The sequence below is a fragment of the Eptatretus burgeri genome, chromosome 9 (assembly GCF_056783735.1).
Source record: "Eptatretus burgeri isolate ZD-2024b chromosome 9, Ebu_testis_v1, whole genome shotgun sequence".
NCBI lineage: Eukaryota > Metazoa > Chordata > Myxini > Myxiniformes > Myxinidae > Eptatretus > Eptatretus burgeri.
In genome coordinates this window covers 76626105-76646676 of record NC_140969.1, presented here as the reverse complement: position 1 = coordinate 76646676, position 20572 = coordinate 76626105, and the positions used below count along the sequence as shown (strand labels likewise).

Below are 20572 nucleotides of genomic sequence, written 5' to 3'. Positions count from 1 at the left end.
AGGGTGACTGTGACACCCTTCAGGACTAAAACGATACCTGCTAAAGGGGGGATGAGCTCCTTTAGGGAGCCAACGGCCATCCAGTAAGGAGATGGTGTCTCTGCAAAAACACCCATCCGGTTAGACTGGTTTTCTTAGGTTGTAGGTTGTAGGCAGCAACCTCTCAGGGTAGTACTACAGTTCTGACTTAGGAGTGTTTAAGTGGTGCCTGGAACCATCTTGCACTCTCCGTATCAGGATTGCTGGTCTGACTTTCTGTCTCACTCAAACTTGAGCTACCGGGCTAGCTTGAATTTCTCTTTCTTGCAAACAAGCATCATGCACTTTTCTTACTCACTCATTTCCACTCCTCACTTCACATTCTCTCTCTTTTATTTCACTTTCTCTAAGGCCTGGCCTCGATGAGGACTATTTAGGCCGTGGCTGGAGGCTTGAACATAAAAAAAAAACTAAAATCTTGTACTTCGCAAACATATGGCATGTCTATCTGTGAGTGTCAAGGATGTAAAATGAACATGCGAAAAGGGGTATTTCATAACACATAGTTGTTGGGGTTGTTGTCGTTGTTGTTGTTTGTGTATTAATAATAAATAATTTGTGTGCTCCTCCCATGTCCTCAATTTTTTCCTGCTGCCATAGAATAACAATGGTTATACCGTTGGAACCACTGCATTATAAAGCTCGGGGTCCTGCTTCTGCTTCCTCAATCCTGGAAATGGAGGCTTTTAAAACAGGCATTTTCATGATTAAACGGACACGAGTTTTTGTTCCAAGTTAATCAAATATTAGCTTTCCAACGGAACCGTTTTTATTACTCTACAATAATATGAATAGGAACTCCTTAGAACGAAGAATCGCACGCGCACACACGCACTGGTGTTGTCCAGGAATCTATTGCTGACACATATGACATATACAACTTGCACCGAATATGACTTCACTTGTGACTGGAAATGTATGCAATCATTCACAATGTTTTGGAGGCCCATTATTATTATTATTATTATTATTATTATTATTATTATTATTATTATTACAACACACTAGTTATTTCCTTATTCCACTTGATTAAGGTAGTAAAATACACGCACCGCCTCAGATTTTGGTGGCACACGCGGTGGAAGCAAACAGCCAGCTCCTGGCCTTGGTGAGCTGTATATACCATCACGAGGAGGAGGCAACAAAGACTTGATCCAGGCTGGGTCACATTTTTTCTCAGCTTTGTTGGTCCTGTCGGCCCAAAGCTCCTCATATGCTGCTTCAGCAGTGCTATGGAACTGGTTTGGACTTGGATCTTCTGGAAGTACATATTCTCCATCAGCACGAGGTCCTGATTGCACTGTCCTATCCTGTGTAGCTTCTCTGTGGCTAGGAAGGCTTCTCTGCACTTCAATATTTCCATGGAGGCTGTTTCCATAAAAACAAAGGGAGAAGCGAGCTAGTGGTAGGCCGGGACCTTTAGTAGGGCTGGAGCAGATGGCAGCAGATCGAGGAGGAACTTTAGGACTAGGAGTGTCTGGAAGAGCTTCACGAATAGCCCTGGAGTATTCTTCTGGATCAAATCGCTCATAGGCCACAGTGAGCCATCCGGAAAGGGCATCTTGATAGGACTTTTCTCCTGCCAAGAGCCCATATGAGATTTGGAATCGTGGCAGAAGTTGTCCCAGTTGAAGAGGGAAATGAAGTGGAGTCAAAGCTGCAGCTGGCTGACCTGTGGTATTATTTGGTCGTATCACACAGCATACCACTACAGTTCGCACCTGCAGGCCGACTAGCTTGTAGCGATGACCCTCACGCAGGTTATGACGATCGTAGGAATTGCGCATTGGTGAAGGCCCGAAACCGTGCCGGCTTGGCACCTGGACATTGAGAGGCAGTCGGACCTGCTCAAGGATAGATCGCATCATATGCTCTCCATCCTGAAGTCGCAGTTCGTGCGGGCTGCGCGTTCCAAACCGTCCTCGACATTGGAAAGGCAAGCTGAGGCTCTCGTTGGTGCGGTGATTCATGCAAATAAGGCATGGCATCTTATCCTTGCTGCCACGTGGTGACCCAGTGCCCAGGCGACCAATTTTGCGCACCAGAGAATTAAGCTTGAAACGATCCTTTGTAGACTTGCAACAAAAGATCTCGGCTTGGCCCATGAGGGTCAGTTCATCACCTGCACACAGCGTGAAGTTGTACACCTCACTGTCTTCACTGAACTCTCCTGAACCTACCTGAAAAGGTAAGCAGAAGTGACAGTGGTTTTAGTGAGGATCATGATGCATTGCAAGAACACATTGTAGTAATGAGTCTGACAAATTAGAGCGATGTGAATTCATGAAAATCTTTTCAGACCTGCTTATCTCATACAGCTGTCACACTCTTTATATCACCCTTTTATATTTCCAGCTTCGAGGAAGTCATGAGACATTCACCAACACAATGAATAAGGCAAGCTGAACCATTATATAAGGGAATTTTAATCCCCAGCAAAGTGCAGAACCTATATGGCTTTATAAGGACAGCTTACACTCGGGCTCATGAAAAGACGTTTTGAGACTTCAAGCATAGAGATTAGGAAAGTTCCAAAATGGAAACAAAGAAAAATTTGCATAATCCATATTGCCATATTCCCTTTGCCTGTGCCTATTCATGTTAGAATTCCAGTGCATATGCCGTGAAACAGAGTGGAAATGAAGGAAGGTTAAAAGCAAACAAAATGGAACGAGTCACTCAATTCAACAGCCCGAATGAGTTATGTGCTTCGGCTCAAGCACACGAAATTTTGCACAAATCAGCCGGATCGCTTGTAGAATCAAGGCACAGGAAACACGAGAGCACATCGGGATGACAAAATGCCTCTTCGGTGAAGTTCCGTCGACCGGCACGTCACAAATGCATCAAAGTTGGTTGTTACCTTGACACTAAATGAAATGTCCTCCATGACAAAGACACGGTCAGGAAAAGCCTTTGCCACTTCCTCCACACTTCCAAAGTAACGCATAGGTTCTTTTGAGTCTCGGTCTTGCTCCAACAACTTGAATTTGCCTGCATGAAGAGGAAAATTAAAGAGTTCAGTGAGAACAAGAGATGCTAATACAGGAAGAAAACAATGTGCGTTTGCTTTATAAAACCAAAAATCACGGAGGGAACTCGAACTAGACTACTGGAGTGTATAATTCAAGTCTCTCAGACTCATTGAGAAGGTAGATGTATTATCATCTTCTTTTTCAGTAGGCAGCAGATGGCTGTGAGTAGCATCATTAACTGGGGGGTGTGAAGTGCTGCTGATGTAGCACCCCCTGTAGGTGAGAGCAGGAATTTGCAATTTGGCTTGGGTGCTGGTGATGGCTGGCCCGATTATGATACATTGAAGGATAATAACCAGTGGTTTAGTGCCAAAAGCCTGGGTTTGAATCCTGACTCAGCTATAAACTGTCATCCCGGCGTTTCACAGGCAGGGGGATCCATCAATTTGTGCACCGTCCCTCGGATGGACGACAAACTGGTTGTCCCGTCCACCGGCATTTGCTGTTTAGTTGGTGTCTTTTTTTGAGTTGACGAAAGAAGATAACGCTTTGGGGCAGGATAAACATCCGAGTATTGAAGGAGACGGCAGAGCAGATAAGCGTGATGTTAAAATGTATAACGTCATGCTTATCTGCTCTGCCAACATGAGTCCACGTTATTGATGTATTATAGGTCTACCTTTGTTCATACAACATGACAGCCATTCATCACAAAAATAGCAACGTCACTGATCCAGTCAGATTTCAACTGTTTGTACACATCCAAACCTTATACTCCAATGTAATGGTGGCAAACAAATTGCTGAGGTCACTAAACAACCTCCATTCATGAATTTGCCATAAGCGAACGATTATTTCAATGGAAAGTAAAAGGTCTCATTTTGAACCTGTATTGCCAAATTTGTACATAAAGACCTCACATATTTGAGAGAGCTCGCTCAAATAAAATCGCTAAAAGAGAGCTCGTTAGATTAGTATAGCTCGCTAACATAAAAACACGCAAATGTGATATCAGTTTATAGATGTCCCGTATGATGATGGGGAAAAAAGATATATATTTAAATATCAAACCACTCAACAAATTCTGAACTTTGCTGATTAAAAATAATGTATGAATGCCTCTGTCGATGTAGCCGGTAACACTTCTGGTCATGCTGATCACAGAAAGCAAAATGGAAATGAAGAGTAGGAAGGGTGGTGCATGTGCTTAGTGAACGTGTGTGCCTTGACACACACAAATGTGCCATGGCTGTAAAATGCTCACATGTTATGAGCTTCTATCGCCTTACGAGGGAGCGAAGGAAGTTGAAGGAAGGAAGGAGGGAGGGAATATGAGGGTGTGATGAGAGATGATAACTGCGGAGGTGGGGGGGTTATCAGAGCTGTCTAAACAAAGTCATAGAACCATCCACGCTTGAGTGAATATTTTCATGTTCACAAATGAATTCGGCCTTACAGAGGCCGGCATTTGCGAGGAGCTACTCAATAAGTTTTTTTTTTCATCTAAGTGGAAAAATATGTATGATAGCATCCAAGAAGTGGGTAAATAAATAATGTTGACATATTTTAGGTTGAAAATAAATAATTGGTTTTCACATGGGCCTTATTTCTTTTCCTGCTGTGGAGCTAAGCTCCGCGTCGGGTGGATTGAGGTGCCGGAGCAGCGTTCCGGTGCACTCCCGCAGCACCACACCCCAGATGACAACGCAAACATATTAGATGAACTTGAAATGCATTGTCAAAGAGATAAGTAAACAATGGACAAATCAACTTAGTGTATGGAATTTGAAACTGGGTCACAGCACCAGGAGAAAGACGAGATTCAAATGCTATGCAGGAAGTATTACAAGTTAGCTGTTGAGTTATCTCGACTTGAAACCACTTTGTATAAATTAATGGTGATGCCTGAAATACGATGTAAAATGGCGACGCCGGATAAGTCATTATAAAAAGTTGTAAGTCACTGACAGTATTCATTTTGTATCCTGCAGACACAGCCTATTCCACTCTCCATATGATCTCATCAGCTTGGAATAGGCAATAAAGCAAGTGATCCTGTTACAGCGGAACGCTCCAGCAGAGTTCCTTAAGTGGAATGTCGCGTTTCCATATGCTGCATTGCCATTCGCCTGTGTGTCCATTTACAGTACATATCCATCCATGCAGTGTCTCATTGCCTGATTAGCTATCTGAAAAAATTTGCAATTTCAGTTGCGCACAGTGTGTTTTCCTTATCCACACGAAATACGTGCATTCCCATATATCTGTGAGACGTTTATTTAACCCAAGTACCACAATCAATCCTCTGCTAGAGGAGCCACATGAGCCTTTTTTTTCTCTCTCTCTCTCTCTTCCTAAAATAGCCAAGGATATTTTGGAAAATATTCGTAAGGGGAGCAGAGGGATTATTAATGTGCCTCTTCATAATGTCTCCATGTTTTTCAGTACTTCCTTTTGAGTGATAGGTTAAATGGACTGTTCTGAAGGAGGTTGAAAAACTTGCAATTGTGCAAGACACACTAACATAACAAAAATAATTTATATACATATACACACACAATTATACAGCTTGTAATTTTTCGGTGTGTCCCGAACTCTTGTGAGAACTATATCTCGTTTTTGAACTTTTTGAGCTCTCCTCGTACACATCTCCATCCTCAACACGATAAGTAAGCATCTCCGAATGCAGGACATAAGAGTACCAACACAGAATGGCTTACTATTTTTACTCAACAGACTATTCAGAAATGTTTCATTTGATTATTCTCTGCTCAACCTAGATAAACAGCAAATTTTTAATTGTCATTACTTCTGCACACACTAATTAATTATTAGCTTTAAAATATCAGGTTCAAAACAAGCAAACCATTTAAAACCGCCAGAAGTTACAAGCAAACAATTGTAACTTCTCACGGCTGGCTCCGTTACGATGTGGTTTTGATGAATTTTATAATATCATAGTGTTATAATGATCTTCACATGCATATTTGTATTTTATGTTCTCATTCCACATGCTCTTTTATAAAGTGCAGTCCAAATGTCCAGCCTCACTTAAAGCATGGGAAAGCTACAAAAACACTGTCATCCAGCAATTAGGCCGCAAATTGTGTGCAACCCCTTTTGGAAACAAAGCAGCTCTTGCCTGGGCCTCTCAACAAACAACATTGCCTTGGTGGACAGCCAAACAGGGTGGGTGGACATCCGGTGAATGAAGTGGTATAGCCATCTGCACAGCATAACAGTATGCCTGTCTCAGAGTCTCAGAACTATGCTACAGAGTGGCACGTTCAAATAAATTCTGGTGTCCATAGTTTTTGCCATTGTAAGCCGTCTACATATTATGTTAGCAAAAATGCAAAAATATTTACTACACACACACACACACACACACACACACACACACACACACACACACACACACACACACACACACACACACACACACACACACACACACACACACACACACACACACACACACACACACACACACACACACACACACACCTCTTCCCTTCTTTTTCAAAATTCACTTTGTCCTCCTCCCCCAACATCCCTCCATGAATAATAAGTGGATAGTCCCCTTTCCCTCTCAATTTGAATTCAAAATTAAGTTAACAACTCGAGAATTAGCACCCTTGTTTATCACCTGTAGGGCCTTCACTGGTGTGTCAGACAAATGTGTGAACCCAAATGGCACAAGGGTGTAAAACCTCAAGATCTTAGCTCACAAATTCTCCAAAAAATATTGCTGTCAAATCATGAACATTGTTGAAGGCATGCGTAAACAATGTATGCCTGGTGTTGGCTTAATGGTTAGAGTGGTGGGCTTGGGATCCTAGGATACTGAATTCAAATATCACTTTGTCGTTGAATTAATACCAGGTGGGGTTGACTCTGCCTGTCATCCTTCCGAGGTTGGCAAAATGAGTGCAGGCATGCTGGTATCCTGTGTCAGAGTGGCGACCCGTCCAGGAATGTGTCCAATAGCCAAGGAGACTGCTTTGGCAGCACCAACGCTCTGCACAGAGTTTGGTCCCAATGGATGGATGAATTAGCAATGTATACAATTGTAATTAAGACTTATAGATGTTAACTGTTTTCATCCCTTGAATGATAGGAAACCAGTTGGGGGATGTGTCATCAACCGATCCATCTCCTCTCGGTTTTCACACAGGCATCCATCAAATATCAGGAAGAGGATGGTGTAGCAACCTAAGAAGCAGATAGCCACAAGCATTGACTTTCTGGTGCTTATTTTGAGGAGGCTTTGACCTCTTGTCACTTAGCATGCCACTGGCAAATTGCGAAAGTCACACAAATAGAGTTTGCATAACCAGTGAATTATCACAGACATCATTCCACCTCATTTACCATTCCATGTGCAAGGAATGTTTTGCTCCACAGTGACATTTGTATCGATTAGACTACTATATTTTTGCACCTCAAGCTGATGATTGTTTTTATGATTAAAAAAAAAAGATTTCAGTAATTTCAAGATTATCAGTCAAATAATGCAATAATTTCACAGCAGTCAGATGATTAAGCCTTCAAGGCACCAATTCATGGTTGACATAACCCAAAATACTTTGCAAGATGAATTTTCTTGTGAAAGGAATTATTTTGTAAATAAATGAAAGACGAGCACAGATGAGAGATCCGATCAGATGAAGGAAATGTTTTATCTTCAAACCTGACCCTTGTGCATCCGAAAGAATGAGAGACTGTAGAAATGATGCAAATGTTATTTTCAATACAAATGGGGTTAACGGTTATATTTAATTGATGATATGCATGCTGGAGAATCTTTATTTTTAAAGTTCCTATTCCTGGGTTAACGGTATTTCAGTCTAGGGGAGAATAGGGAAATACGGACCAACAGACTGCAAGGAATTCAGGGCCGAAAGAGAAAATACCCCAGAATATATCTTGAGATGCTTTTTGACGATGCTTCATTTTTGGGCTTCGAGATCCATGGGTTTCTTCGGTGCTTTTCACAAATTAGAAAGATTTCTTTCAAAAAATTCCTGCTTGTTTATTTTGTATCTTCAATTTGCTCTTTCAGTACTTTTTTTGTCCTCTTTCAGCCTTTGTCTGCTCATCAATCAAGTGCGACTGCAGTAGTGTTCCGACACCGCCTCAAAATCCACACGTTGGCTCCATTTCTGGGACAGCATCGTTGATTTAATCATGTTCTTCTCTGTAAACCGCTGTGTGTAGATGATAAAAGCTGTAAACGAGGAATCTCACACAGATTGGCAGTTACACCCAAGCCAGCCATCTATTCCGCAGCCAGACTGTGATCTTTATAGCAGAAATGCTTCAGGTGATGTACGTTCAAAGCTCCAATGGCTTTGAACTGCAATTTCCACAATACTGATATTGTCGACATGACTGATACATGATATGCGATTCAACGAGTGTCTATTCATCCGGGTTTTGATTCAACACCCTCACAGCCTTTTAAAATGTTCAAACCGTTGATTGGTCTTTGATCCACTTTACATCGATCCAATAAATGATCTGTCCTTCACCTTTGTCAATCACTTCCAAGTACCTATAAGTTATACTTTAAAAGATTTTGATAATTTCCAAAATCATCTCTGATAAACTCTTCCGGATACCAACAACTACTGTATGTACAACAATAGTACGACGAGTATCTCTCTGATGCTCGTGCATTTCTCGATTCAGTTACAATTTTAAAAAGTGTTGGAAATAATTACCTGCCCTTTAAAATTGCCACCTATGATGAGAAAGTAGACGGCATATAACCAACAGTCAAAAACTCGGATTTCCATTGATCTTAAAACAATCCAGATCAAAAAAAAACCATAATGCACCCAATTCATGAACACTTATTTATTAATGCCTCATCTTGAGAGACGAGACAAGCTCTGATCACCAAACATGCAAAAATTAAAATAACTGGATATATTTTTCCTTCTTCAAGCTTTTTATGGGAACACTGCTCGACAGACTAAAAAAAAAAGATTAAAAACATTTATGTGGAAGTGAGTATTCACTCTCCTTTGAATGTGAACTTGAACTTCGACTAGAGGTCGTCTACATTTCATTCCAAGCAATACTGATTCATGTTGTCCTTTTGAGAACCAGGCCAGCATACTGATTGATGAACTGATCGAGAGAAGCGTTGAGATGAAAGGACTACGATTTTAACTGAAAGTAAACTTTTATGTGACTGGTAACGTATATTCCACACTTTCATCGAAAAACGAGGCCATTAAAGCAACGACTAACAAAAAGAAGAAATCCACAATTCGGTCTGTGAAGGACTGACGCCCGAGACTGTAAAACCGGAGAAGCGTATCAACAACTCGCATCATGGAGATCTTTTACTAGAACAATGTCTCCACAGGCCCTTTGACTGTCCTTTGCTCACAAAGACCACATTGTACCTTCGGAGGCATTCATCTCATCGGCAAACTCTGCCATGTAAACGCAAATGCCCGGATTCTCCTTTTACCTCCTCCCACTAGCCCACACCGCTGCGGCCTACTGCGACTCTTGGCCCCGTTTCCCAGGTAACGGCACACCAGCCTTTAATGTGGTGCAGTAGTGAAGAAACACATTGGTTTCAATGCTGTGATGGGCCCAAAAATGTGGATCTTTTTTATTTTTTATTTGTCCGGCTCTGGCCCTCGAGCAATGTCTGAAATGGTTTCCTCAAAAGGGCAAAAGCACACAGGACGCAAAGAATTTACAGAAAATTAACAATTTTTCTTTAACAATGGAATAATTTCTACAAAATCCAGACCATTTTACGACATTCAGTCATTCACGGCAGGAACGTAGATGCTTCGGATGTGAAGAGGTGCAGGATGGCAAAGTCAACACAAAGAATATTAATATGGCTGAAACATACACCTGCACCTGGCTTTGTCACCTTTTACCGGCAGCATCATTTTGTTGAATAGAAATGGTGTCAAAGCGTCTTAATGTCACGAGCATACGTCAATGGCACGATGTGGAAGTGAAGGATCGCCATACATGTGAGCTCGAACTTTGAAGATTAGCTCGCTAAGCACTCGAGCTTTGTGGTCGGAGAGGGAAACATGTACCATAATATTAACAATTTGCCCTCTCAAAAAACTGTTCTGTTGTTCCCAATGGCCTTGTCCGGAAGCTCGCTGTCTGTTAAACCTTTAAAGTTCCCTTTCAAGCATAGTAGAGCAAGCTGCCACTGCCTACGCTCTACTGGTGGTGATCGATCTTGCACCACTTCCTCGGAACGTGCCCAAGCACCCAAGGCATGCATTATTGATAGAGAGAGAGAGAGAGAGAGAGAGAGAGAGAGAGAGAGAGAGAGAGAGAGAGAGAGAGAGAGAGAGAGACAGAGAGAGAGAGAGAGACACAGAGAGAGAGAGAGACAGAGAGATAGACAAAGACAGAGACAGAGACAGAGACAGAGACAGAGACAGAGACAGAGACAGATACAGAGACAGAGACAGAGACAGAGAGAGAGAGAGAGAGAGAGAGAGAGAGAGAGAGAGAGAGAGAGAGAGAGAGAGAGAGAGAGAGAGAGAGAGAGAGAGAGAGAGAGAGGATGGGGAGGCCAGAGAATGAGCGAAGACACTCAAAAGGGGTTGATGCCATCATCAAATCAAGGGAAGTCTGATATTTATGGAGGATCACCAAATGTTACACACAACAAACAAAGTAGAGTCCAGCATTTCCATCCTTATCGTATTCATCATTGTGACAGAAATACTCCAAAAGGCAGGTTGTCAAGGGGCGCTGAAACAATTCAGAAATGCCTCCAGTTAATAAACGAACATTTTGTCCACAATGGTCTAACTATAATAATAATAATAATAATAATAATAATAATAATAATAATAGTACGAGTTATCTTACAAGGAACTTCAATGCATGGGGAGGCCATTAGGCCCATCAAAGAGGGCACTATGAATGTTTGTCCATACACTGTGCTTCTTAAATGCTGAGAATAAAGCAAAGAATCAGCACGTACCATTTTTAAAGGATTTGGTACAACTCAGCTGAGGTTTGAACCACTGACCTTCCAGAATCCAAACAGACACTTCAACCATTACACCACCAAGTCATCACGAAAAGAACAGCATCGCAACATATTGGGACAATTTTCAAAATTCATGACAGTTATGCTACTTTATATCTACGGTGAAGGTAGTGGAACAATTTAAATTTGTAATCTATATGATTCTGAGGTGTCTGCTCCTGGAAGTTGATCTGTAATTGTATCAACTTCATCTACAAATTCCACCTGGTGTCATGGAAACATAGAGCATAGCATTGCGGAGCGTACCGTCCTTCACAGAGGACATGCATCTAAAAAAACCACTAAATATCTCTAATGTTGTTAAAACTACCATTGCTGCACATCACAGCTATCATGAAGAAAAACTAGTATGAAGCTGAATTCACTGTGGAGTTGAAAATAATGCATGCCTCGTATCGGCAACATTACTAATTGTTGGTACACAGACCGCAACTTAAAAAAAAATCCCAAAGCATCCTGAGATAACCACTTTTGTGACATTTTTGAGAATCAGGAAATAAGGGTCGCATTCTGTCAATTGGTAGGGCAGGCAGTGGCCTCCGAATGGGAAAAAAAAATTTTGGTGTTGTGCATTCTTCAGGGAGATCATCATGGAAAAGCATGGAACTCACTGACATGTGGCAGTCACGAGGACTGGTCTGTAAATGTACAACTATATTTGGATGTCAAACTCTGCTTTGCTTTGCAAACGTGGTAGACGTGGGGAATGGGGGGGGGGGGGAGGGAGGTTATGGAAAGGCTCAAATACAAGTATGAACGAGGAAGCTTCTCAAGATACAAAGCCCGTCTGGGTCTGCTTTGTAGACAAAGTAAATTTGACAAGAACAACAGCTAAAAAAATAATAATAATAATAATGTAAATTTTATTAGTCAGTGTTTTCCATATTCTCAAAACAAGGCTTTGTTGAAAATTACATGACAAAAGCTGAAATGGTAAAAATGTTATGGCCTGGACAGACATACACACACGGAGAGGGATACTTTGAGACCGAGTAGGTCTCCGTTCCATCTTCTGAAACCTGCATGTGGTGTCAACAATCAACACACAATCACACACACAATCACACACACACACACACACACACACACACACACACACACACACACACACACACACACACACACACACACACACACACACACACACACACACACACACACACACACACACACACACCTGCTGTGCAGGGTACGGACTAACCATGTCCTCAAGTCCATTTCACTTTTGAATTTTGAATTCTAATCTGGTCACGGACTCATTCACACCAATAAGTTGTGACACTAAGTGTATTAACCGGTCGGTCCGTGAGGCACCCCTGTGCACCAATATTTCTAGTGATTCATAAAAGTTAACTTTTTGTGATAATGAACCTGCCTTTATTTGAATGAAACTTATTATCAAGGCAAACTTTAATAATCATTGACAATAACGAGACCCCAAATTCACAAATTCCCACCAACAAAGACATAAACCAGTCCTCATCACATTGGGTGTAACAGACCAACATAGATTAGTCTGGATTTCATTTCATGTTGAAAAATTGATAAAATCAAAATATTCATGGCGTTCTTTAGCTTCCTCTTTTTCAAACATGATCCTGAAACAAATTCCTATGAGAAGCAACAAACTCACGTTCATGACAACTTGATTTCCATTTTCGGCATGAACCGCTACCGCAAACCACTTCCCCTTTCCATCATGTTCTCCTCTTCACCTTACACAACTTTAGATAAAGTTACTGGTTTAGATTGTGGGATTTTCCAGATCAATTTTGGATTGTGTTTATCTGACTCTTTTTATTATTATCATTATTTTCGGGTGCAGTCTATCGAGCTCTGTGAATTATATTTGGCAACATTCTGAGTCCATAATTCTGCAAAATGATCTATTCTCTTTAAGGCCAAAACAAAATTCAAATATCAGAGCAAAAATACTTTAAACATCGTCCAGTGGTTGGAGATTTTTTTATTCCAGAAAACTATTTTAACTATTTTACGAATAAAGATCTTTGCTTTCATAAAGTTTACCAACTTTTACCGAAAATAAAAAATACACAGCGGAAGGGGTTGGACGAGGTACCCGGCGTTGCCTGGAAACACTGGGCATCCCTGCTCGTCTCCATGTAATGGAGGGAAAGTATGTGGTATGTTTCATCTACTCCTCCGAGAGGATTTGACCGAAGAAGCTGAAACTTTCAGGAATTAATGAAGGTGCCCTGAAGTTGTGCCTATGCAAGTTTTGATTGATTCCATCGAGTTTTGAAGAAAAAACAATTCCGTCCATCTTTGCCATTTCTTCCTTTTGGGGGAGGGGAAGGGTGCAATCAAAATTATCCAAGCTACGTAACCACAATGTATCTGTCTGCACATAAGCTTCACATAACCACAATCTGCACATAAGTAGTCTGCATGTATTTGCTTCTTATACATAACACGGGTTATTTTTATTCATTTTGGGAGCGATTGAAGCAGCCTATACACCGCCCGAATTAAGGGTTTGTCAGAATAATGTGTTGCACATTTGGAACGGGATCGCCCTAATGTAAGCTCATCTCAGGGTTCTTTCTGAGACTCATCACATAGGGCAGGTAGGTCCAGACTTCTCATTCTACTCAGAGCCCCCATCATCCCATGCACCCCTCCACACACCCCCATTGCCTCACCCCAATCCCCCTTCTGCCTCCCCCAATTTAAGCAACCCCTATTGTTCAGGTGATTTATTTTTAAACACAAAGAATAACAAAAACAACAAGCTCAAATGAGCTAAGATCCTCATCCTCTTCATGATGGCGTCATAAAAACGAATATGACGTCATTGTGATGTATCAGGTTTGTGATAAATTATCTGTGCTAATGCCCGGCTTGATTCCCAGAAATAAAATTCAACCAGCTTGCCTAGTTTCGGAGATAATGGTATAGGCGATTTCCATTAGCGGCGATATTATTACGTCAATTTTTTTTAAGGAAGAATTTCCAAAATCGGAGATGGTTACTGCCTGTGCGTGGGCTTTCTGCATATACATGGCAAGTTTCACGAAGATCCGATGAAAACTCTGGGTTATGAAACAAAAAATGTCAAAAAATAGGAATGACGTCATAAAAATTGATATGACGTCATAGTGATGTATCGTATGTGCGGTAATTCATCTCTGCTAATGCCCTGTTCGATTCCCGCAGACAGAATTTAAAAAGCTTGCCCAGTTTCGGAGATTATTTTTTCGGCGATTTCCATTAGCGGCGATATTATTACGTCAATTTTTTTTAAGGAAGAATTTCCAAAATCGGAGATGGTTACTGCCTGCGCGTGGGCTTTCTGCATATACATGGCAAGTTTCACGAAGATCCGATGAAAACTCTGGGTTGTGAAACAAAAAATGTCAAAAAATAGGAATGACGTCATAAAAATTGATATGACGTCAATAGTGATGTATCATATGTGCGGCAATTCATCTCTGATAATGCCCTGTTCGATTCCCACAAACAGACTTCAAAAAGCTTGCCTAGTTTCGGAGATAATTTTTTAGGCGATTTCCATTAGCGGACATATTTTGAAGTCATAACTTTATTTCTAGAAGGAATTTTCAAAATCGGAGATGGTTAGTGTCTGTACAGGGTATTATTTACATATACAGTATATGCCAAGTTTCAGGAAGTTTCAATGAAAACTGTAGGCTGTGAAACAAAAAAAGTCCACAAGAAGAAGATTATGAACAACAACGTGAGTAAGACTTAGAGATCCTCCACGAGGATCTAAAAATGTGTCTACTTTAGTCATTCTCTTTCTCTCTGAATAAATCAACCTTTGAGCTGCCAGCATATTCTAGCAGTACATCAAGATATTGACAACTGAGCTGTTTGTCCTGGGTTTGAATCCCAACCCAGCTATAAACAGTATCCCTGATGTTTTGCATGCAGGGTGAGGATCAATCCGTGTGACATCCCTCAGAGGGACGTGAAGCAGGAGGACCCATCTGGCAGCACAGGTCAATGGGGGGCATTAAAGATCCCACGGCGCTAGTGAAGAGGAGGTGAGCCATCATCAGCACCCTAAACAAATTGCAAATCCATGCTCTAGCCTACAGGGGGGAGGAAACCGCATCAGAAGCACTCAGGTTCCAAGCAGAGATGCAAACCAACAACCGTGCGATGCAAACGACGAACGAATAAACCTTGTAATGACCCATTGCATGAACACAAGCTTGAGGTTTGACATTGGTATTGTTGTCCTGCATAGGATCACCCAAACGAGGAAAAAGTCTTTCATTATCACCCCAATGAGGAAATCACTGGTACCTTTTATAACAGGCCAAAAAATATGAATTCATCAGATTGAAAATATTTGATTTTGCACAAGAGGCACAAGATGCCAGTAATAGCACAAGTGATTCACATTTGATGCCAACTGCACCCCAGAAGTGCCAATGATTCTGTTTTCGCATAAAAAAATAAACACAAGTTCCCTGTACGTCCTCTTCCGAGAACTGCGATGTTTTCCCACAGCGTTTTAAAATGTTCTAAAGTTTAACTCTCTGTCACACAAACCATCTTAATATTGTATTCTTCTTTCTTGGAGTTAAGGATAAATCTTCCATTACTTATTTTAAGACTTGTTGCCCCCCCCAGCCCCCCCAGTCACTTTGTCTTGTAATAAGTGACTTTGTACCCAGTCTGGCTTTTAATGAAATACCTGTGTGGAACTCATCCGGCGCTGTCAGCTGGCACTTGCGACATTTATAAAACTCGAGTGCTTTTCCCACAGCTCACTCACAATGGCTGGCAATTGGAACAGGAGCATTTGCCACGTTTGGAAAGAGAGAACAGAAAGACACCACCACACATCACCCTTCCCCACTCCTCCTTCCCAGGAATAAAAAAATACCGGTTACTCAACAATAATGGCTTCCCAAAATAATTAAAAGAATCTTTCCCAATTAATAACACGAGCGGGCTGGCAGGATGATCAAAAAGTATGCACCCTCGCTTCTGATCTGCCCAGCCTAAGTTTGTCCATCCCTAAGTCCAGTCAAAGAAAAAGCCTTAAAAAAAAAAAAAAACCCTAAAAAGCTCACCTCTGAACTGTCATCCCATTGTTTCACAGGCAAGGAGATTCGTCAATGTGTGTGCCGTCCCTTGGATGGTCATTAAACTGGGCAGCTTGTCTGCCAGCATTCATTAGTGGACCTTAGATCCCATAGTGTGCTTCGCCAAGAGTCAGCGACTTGTTGTCATCACCCTGAACAAATTACAAATTCTTGCTATAACCTACATGGGGCACAGCATCAACGGCACTGCCACGCCTCCAGTATATTTTGTTACCAGAAGCCAGGTGCTGCATACGAGAGAAAACAAAGATAGGTATACTCTCTCTCTCTCTCTCTGTTTTCAAAATCCGAGATAAACATTTGCATTAGAAAGATCATTATTATACACATGTTCGTTCAAGCTTATGATGTGCTCATTATTATTATTATTATTATTATTATCATATTACTTGCGTACAGGTTATTAATTTTTACCTAATGAATCAATCAACATGTATAAACAGCTGGAATATTAATAATATTAATATTAATAATAATAATAATAATAACAACAATCTATAATATTAAATGTCTGTGTGCGTCAATCCATCCGTCTCCTCCACAGTTCCAAAACCATGAAACCTTGAAGCCCCAAACTTTGCATGCATACTAAGGGAACTCCAAGGGAGTGCATGAGTGAAAACTGGGTGTTTGAGTTAATCTAAACACTCCTTTTGAAGATGATTGAAGGCCTTATTTCATGATCCTTTATGAAGGCGTCATCCTTGGTCAGCCCCTGAGTCATCCCTCTGTCAGCTTGCTGGGGTCTTAATTTGCCATTTTGTTCGGCCTCCTCAACAATGCCTCGACTTGAAACAGGCTGCAGCGGTTTCTTAACAATAAAGAGCTCAAGTTTTATTTTCCACTTTCCTCACTCATATCATCGAATGTCTCATCTTCATACCTCTGAACCGCTGTGTACATCGCAATGCTTATAAATGCCTGGAGATGCCAGCGTTCATGTCTTTATTTCATTTCCGCAAATGCAATTAACCTCTAAATTTTGAAATTTGACTCGGGTTGAGGAATTCTCAACTTCTTATTGACCTCAGCAGTAGTTCCGACTGCAAAAACAAACAAAGTGTTAATTTGTCCAATTCAGACAATGTTTGACACTCTGAGAGTCTCCGGGTGCATGGCGTTTAATATGACCGATCGGCGATTGCTCATCACTTGCCAAGCCTGCTGTTCCTTATCAACCATTTCGTTGGAGTGCTTGCTTGAGTGCTAAAGGCACTTGGCAAGCACTCTACAAGCTGCTTGGTTGTTTGTTTCAAAGCCATGGTGATACATGGCAAAAATACCTGCGCTGTCAATCTGAACATATTGATTGGAGACACGTTTCAGGCCCCACCAGCCTGACGGACCCCGTGGTGCCATGCGGTACCTTGGGCAGTGCCTCGCTTGCTGAAAATGTGCAATTTTATTTTTAGATGGCATTGCTTTGTTTAACCTTTTTGTGTGATCTGCTTTCAATATTCACCCATCACTTCGACATCGATACGCATTAAAAAAAAACAATATCCATCGACCTCATGTTTGGAGTTCCGCCATGTTGGTTCACGCTGTGATAAGCATAGACCAATATTTTGTGTTTTCTGTGGCTTGATATATTTTAAATTGAATTTTGTTAATTCTCACTTGAATTCCTCTTTCAAAGAACTCTGTTTAATGCACAAGATGCATGTGTACATTTGCGAGTGTGTGGGTATATCTACATCACCATAACAGAACTTGGAATGGGCCCTGATGTCTTAGTCACAAAGGTCTGCTCACAAGTGCTCATAAGGGAGGTGAGTGTGTGTGTGTGTGTGTGTGTGTGTGTGTGTGTGTGTGTGTGTGTGTGTGTGTGTGTGTGTGTGTGTGTGTGTGTGTGTGTGTGTTGATGGCTGCTATCTCCACACATGGGTGGGGATCAGGAGATGGAATGGAGACCTAGTTCTCAAAAGGTCTCAAAGTATACACCTCTGTGTGATCATTGAGAATTACATATAATTCTCTTGGCTAACCTCACCTCCTCCCCTCACATTTCTCTCTTCTGCCCCTCCCCCCACCCCTCTCTCTGTCTGTCTGTAATTCTCTCTCTCTCTCTCTCTCTCTCTCTCTCTCTCTCTCTCTCTCTCTCTCTCTCTCTCTCTCTCATTCTCTCGCTCCTACCTCCTCCCTCCCGCAGTGTATAGTGACACATGGTGAGGCGTTGCTCTACCCCCTTTGCTCTCTCTCCCCTTGTCCCTTGCTCCCATCCTTGCTCACCCCTTCTCCTCTATTCTCCCTCCCCTCCTGACTCCTTTCTTTCACCCCTGCCCCCACCCCCTTCCCACCTCTCTATCTTCCCCTGCCTCCTCCCACCTCACTGTCCCATCCCCCATTCTCTCTCTTCCCTCCCCTCCTCTCCGTTGCTCTCACCTCACCCTCCGTCTCTCTCTTCTCCTCACTCCTCTCTCTTACCCCTGCCCCCACTTCCCCTCACACCCCTCCCTCCTCTCTCCCCCTGCCCCTCCCCTCTCACTGTTCCCTCCCCCTTCTCCCTCTTCCCTCCCACTCTCATATCTCTCTCTCTCTCTCTCTCTCTCTCTCTCTCTCTCTCTCTCTCTCTCTCTCTCTCTCTCTCTCTGTCTCTCTCTCTCTCTCTCTCTCTCTCTCTCTCTCTCTCTCTCTCTCTCTCTCTCTCTCTCTCTCTCTCTCTCTCTCTCTCTCTCTCTCTCTCTCTCTCTCTCTCTCTCTCTCTCTCTCTCTCTCTCTCTCCTACCCCTCTCTTCCACTCCTCTATTAGTATTCCCGTCAGTGAAGTGATGGGTAATATTTGCAAGTACAGTAATATATAAAACAAGACTGAGCATTTGATAAAGCAAAGCATATATCAGAGAATGAACAAACAACCAATATTAAAGTCGATCTGCATGCAGACACACACTCACTGACACACTGATTACAATAGCCTCTCCCATCCCTTTGGGAATGGGCCAGGCTAACGAATTGGAAATCCGTGTTTGGGATAACCATTCAGTCTCATCATTATGCAGCTAAGGTTTTCATTTTGCACTCAGAGGCTCATCAGCTCAAAACATGCTCACAGCTGAGTGAACCAGATGGCAAAACCAACTACAAATGCTCAAAAACCTCCGGACATAAGCACATACTAAAGGTTGCTTTTTATCCAAGGAGGAAATAGCCATGGATTGCATTAGAGCTTTAATCATAAAGCCGATTATTTTACATGACACAGGCTTGCTTTCCCCCAAATTACAAACTACTGCAGCCATTTATTGCAACCACAACACCATTAGCATGAAAACCACACCAGCAGATAATATCTATATCCCTCATTAGGTTCCATAACACCACTTAAACGAATACAACTTCCATGAAAAGCAGTTTCACCCTTTGGAACTCATCTATTTCAAGTTTTAGATATCAAACAGAAAGGCTAAGCAATACGTTCAAGTATGTAAGCACATTTTGCTCATATCAAGAATGATTAGCTCCATAGGCGAGTCCCACAACAGCATGCAATTGTCTACTGCTATCAAGCAGGTGATGAAGCTAAGAACCACCAAAACGAAAATATCTCTGCTGACAAACACGGAATTATACTGTACAGACAAAAAAGGATTTCAAAAAAAATTAGGAAGAGGTAATTGGAATGCAAATAACCGGAACGGCTCGTGTCATCAACTGCTGTATGCAAAGTGACCAATCACGTGGAAAGATGAAAGGAAGACTCCATTTACCAGGGTAGTGGATTGGTATCTCAATTTTTGGTCCAACAACATAGTGACCTTCTTCCAAGCTATGAGCCAGCACTGTTGTCCACTGTCTGGCTGAATGGAGGAGCACCAGATCCCCATCCTGTAAACCCTCCGTTATAGGACCTGTGCATGGCACACAAAGGAATCCGATAAGTTCTTACAAAAGAGAAGTGTGGATTAAAAAAAAAAATCAAGGACAAATAGAATGTTCTTTGGTAATCTATCATTGGCCATTTCCATGACAACAAACTGCCATTGTCACTGTGTGGTCCAATACAAGCAGCTGGCTTGGAAAATAAAACTTTCACTCCACACATTCTACAAACCTTAGTTTGGGTCTATGCCAGTGCAATTTGGCATTCATCAGGGACAAAGTATTTAACTTGATGTCAAACGATTGGTTGCTTGTGCAAGTCAGATACAAATTACACTTGAAGGCAAGAAGAGTATGAATGAGGATTTTTCGCAATAACATGAAACATTATTTTCATTGATTGTGTTCCAAGAGGCCATCTTTGAATAAAAAAATGCACTCGGGTCTGAGAGCGCCCATCTCGGCCCCCCCTGACATGGGCAATTTAAAGTGATGGTGTTTAAACAAACCAATAATTTCTTATGGAACACACTGTACATATATACATATATATATATATATATATATATATA

The 20572-nt window shown here is 41.7% G+C and overlaps 1 protein-coding gene across 1 annotated transcript in view; it reads right to left on the bottom strand.

Moving 5' to 3' along the window:
- Nucleotides 1-20572, bottom strand: part of LOC147020397 (GRB2-associated and regulator of MAPK protein-like) — a 64006-nt gene that overhangs the window by 26268 nt on the left and 17166 nt on the right. Inside the window, exons 2-4 of the mRNA XM_085895723.1 lie at nt 19889-20029; nt 2903-3033; nt 1092-2219 (exon numbers count right to left, since the gene is read on the bottom strand). Of these exons, the coding sequence (XP_085751849.1) occupies nt 1092-2219; nt 2903-3033; nt 19889-20029 (1400 nt within the window). The remainder of the gene's footprint in view (nt 1-1091; nt 2220-2902; nt 3034-19888; nt 20030-20572) is intronic.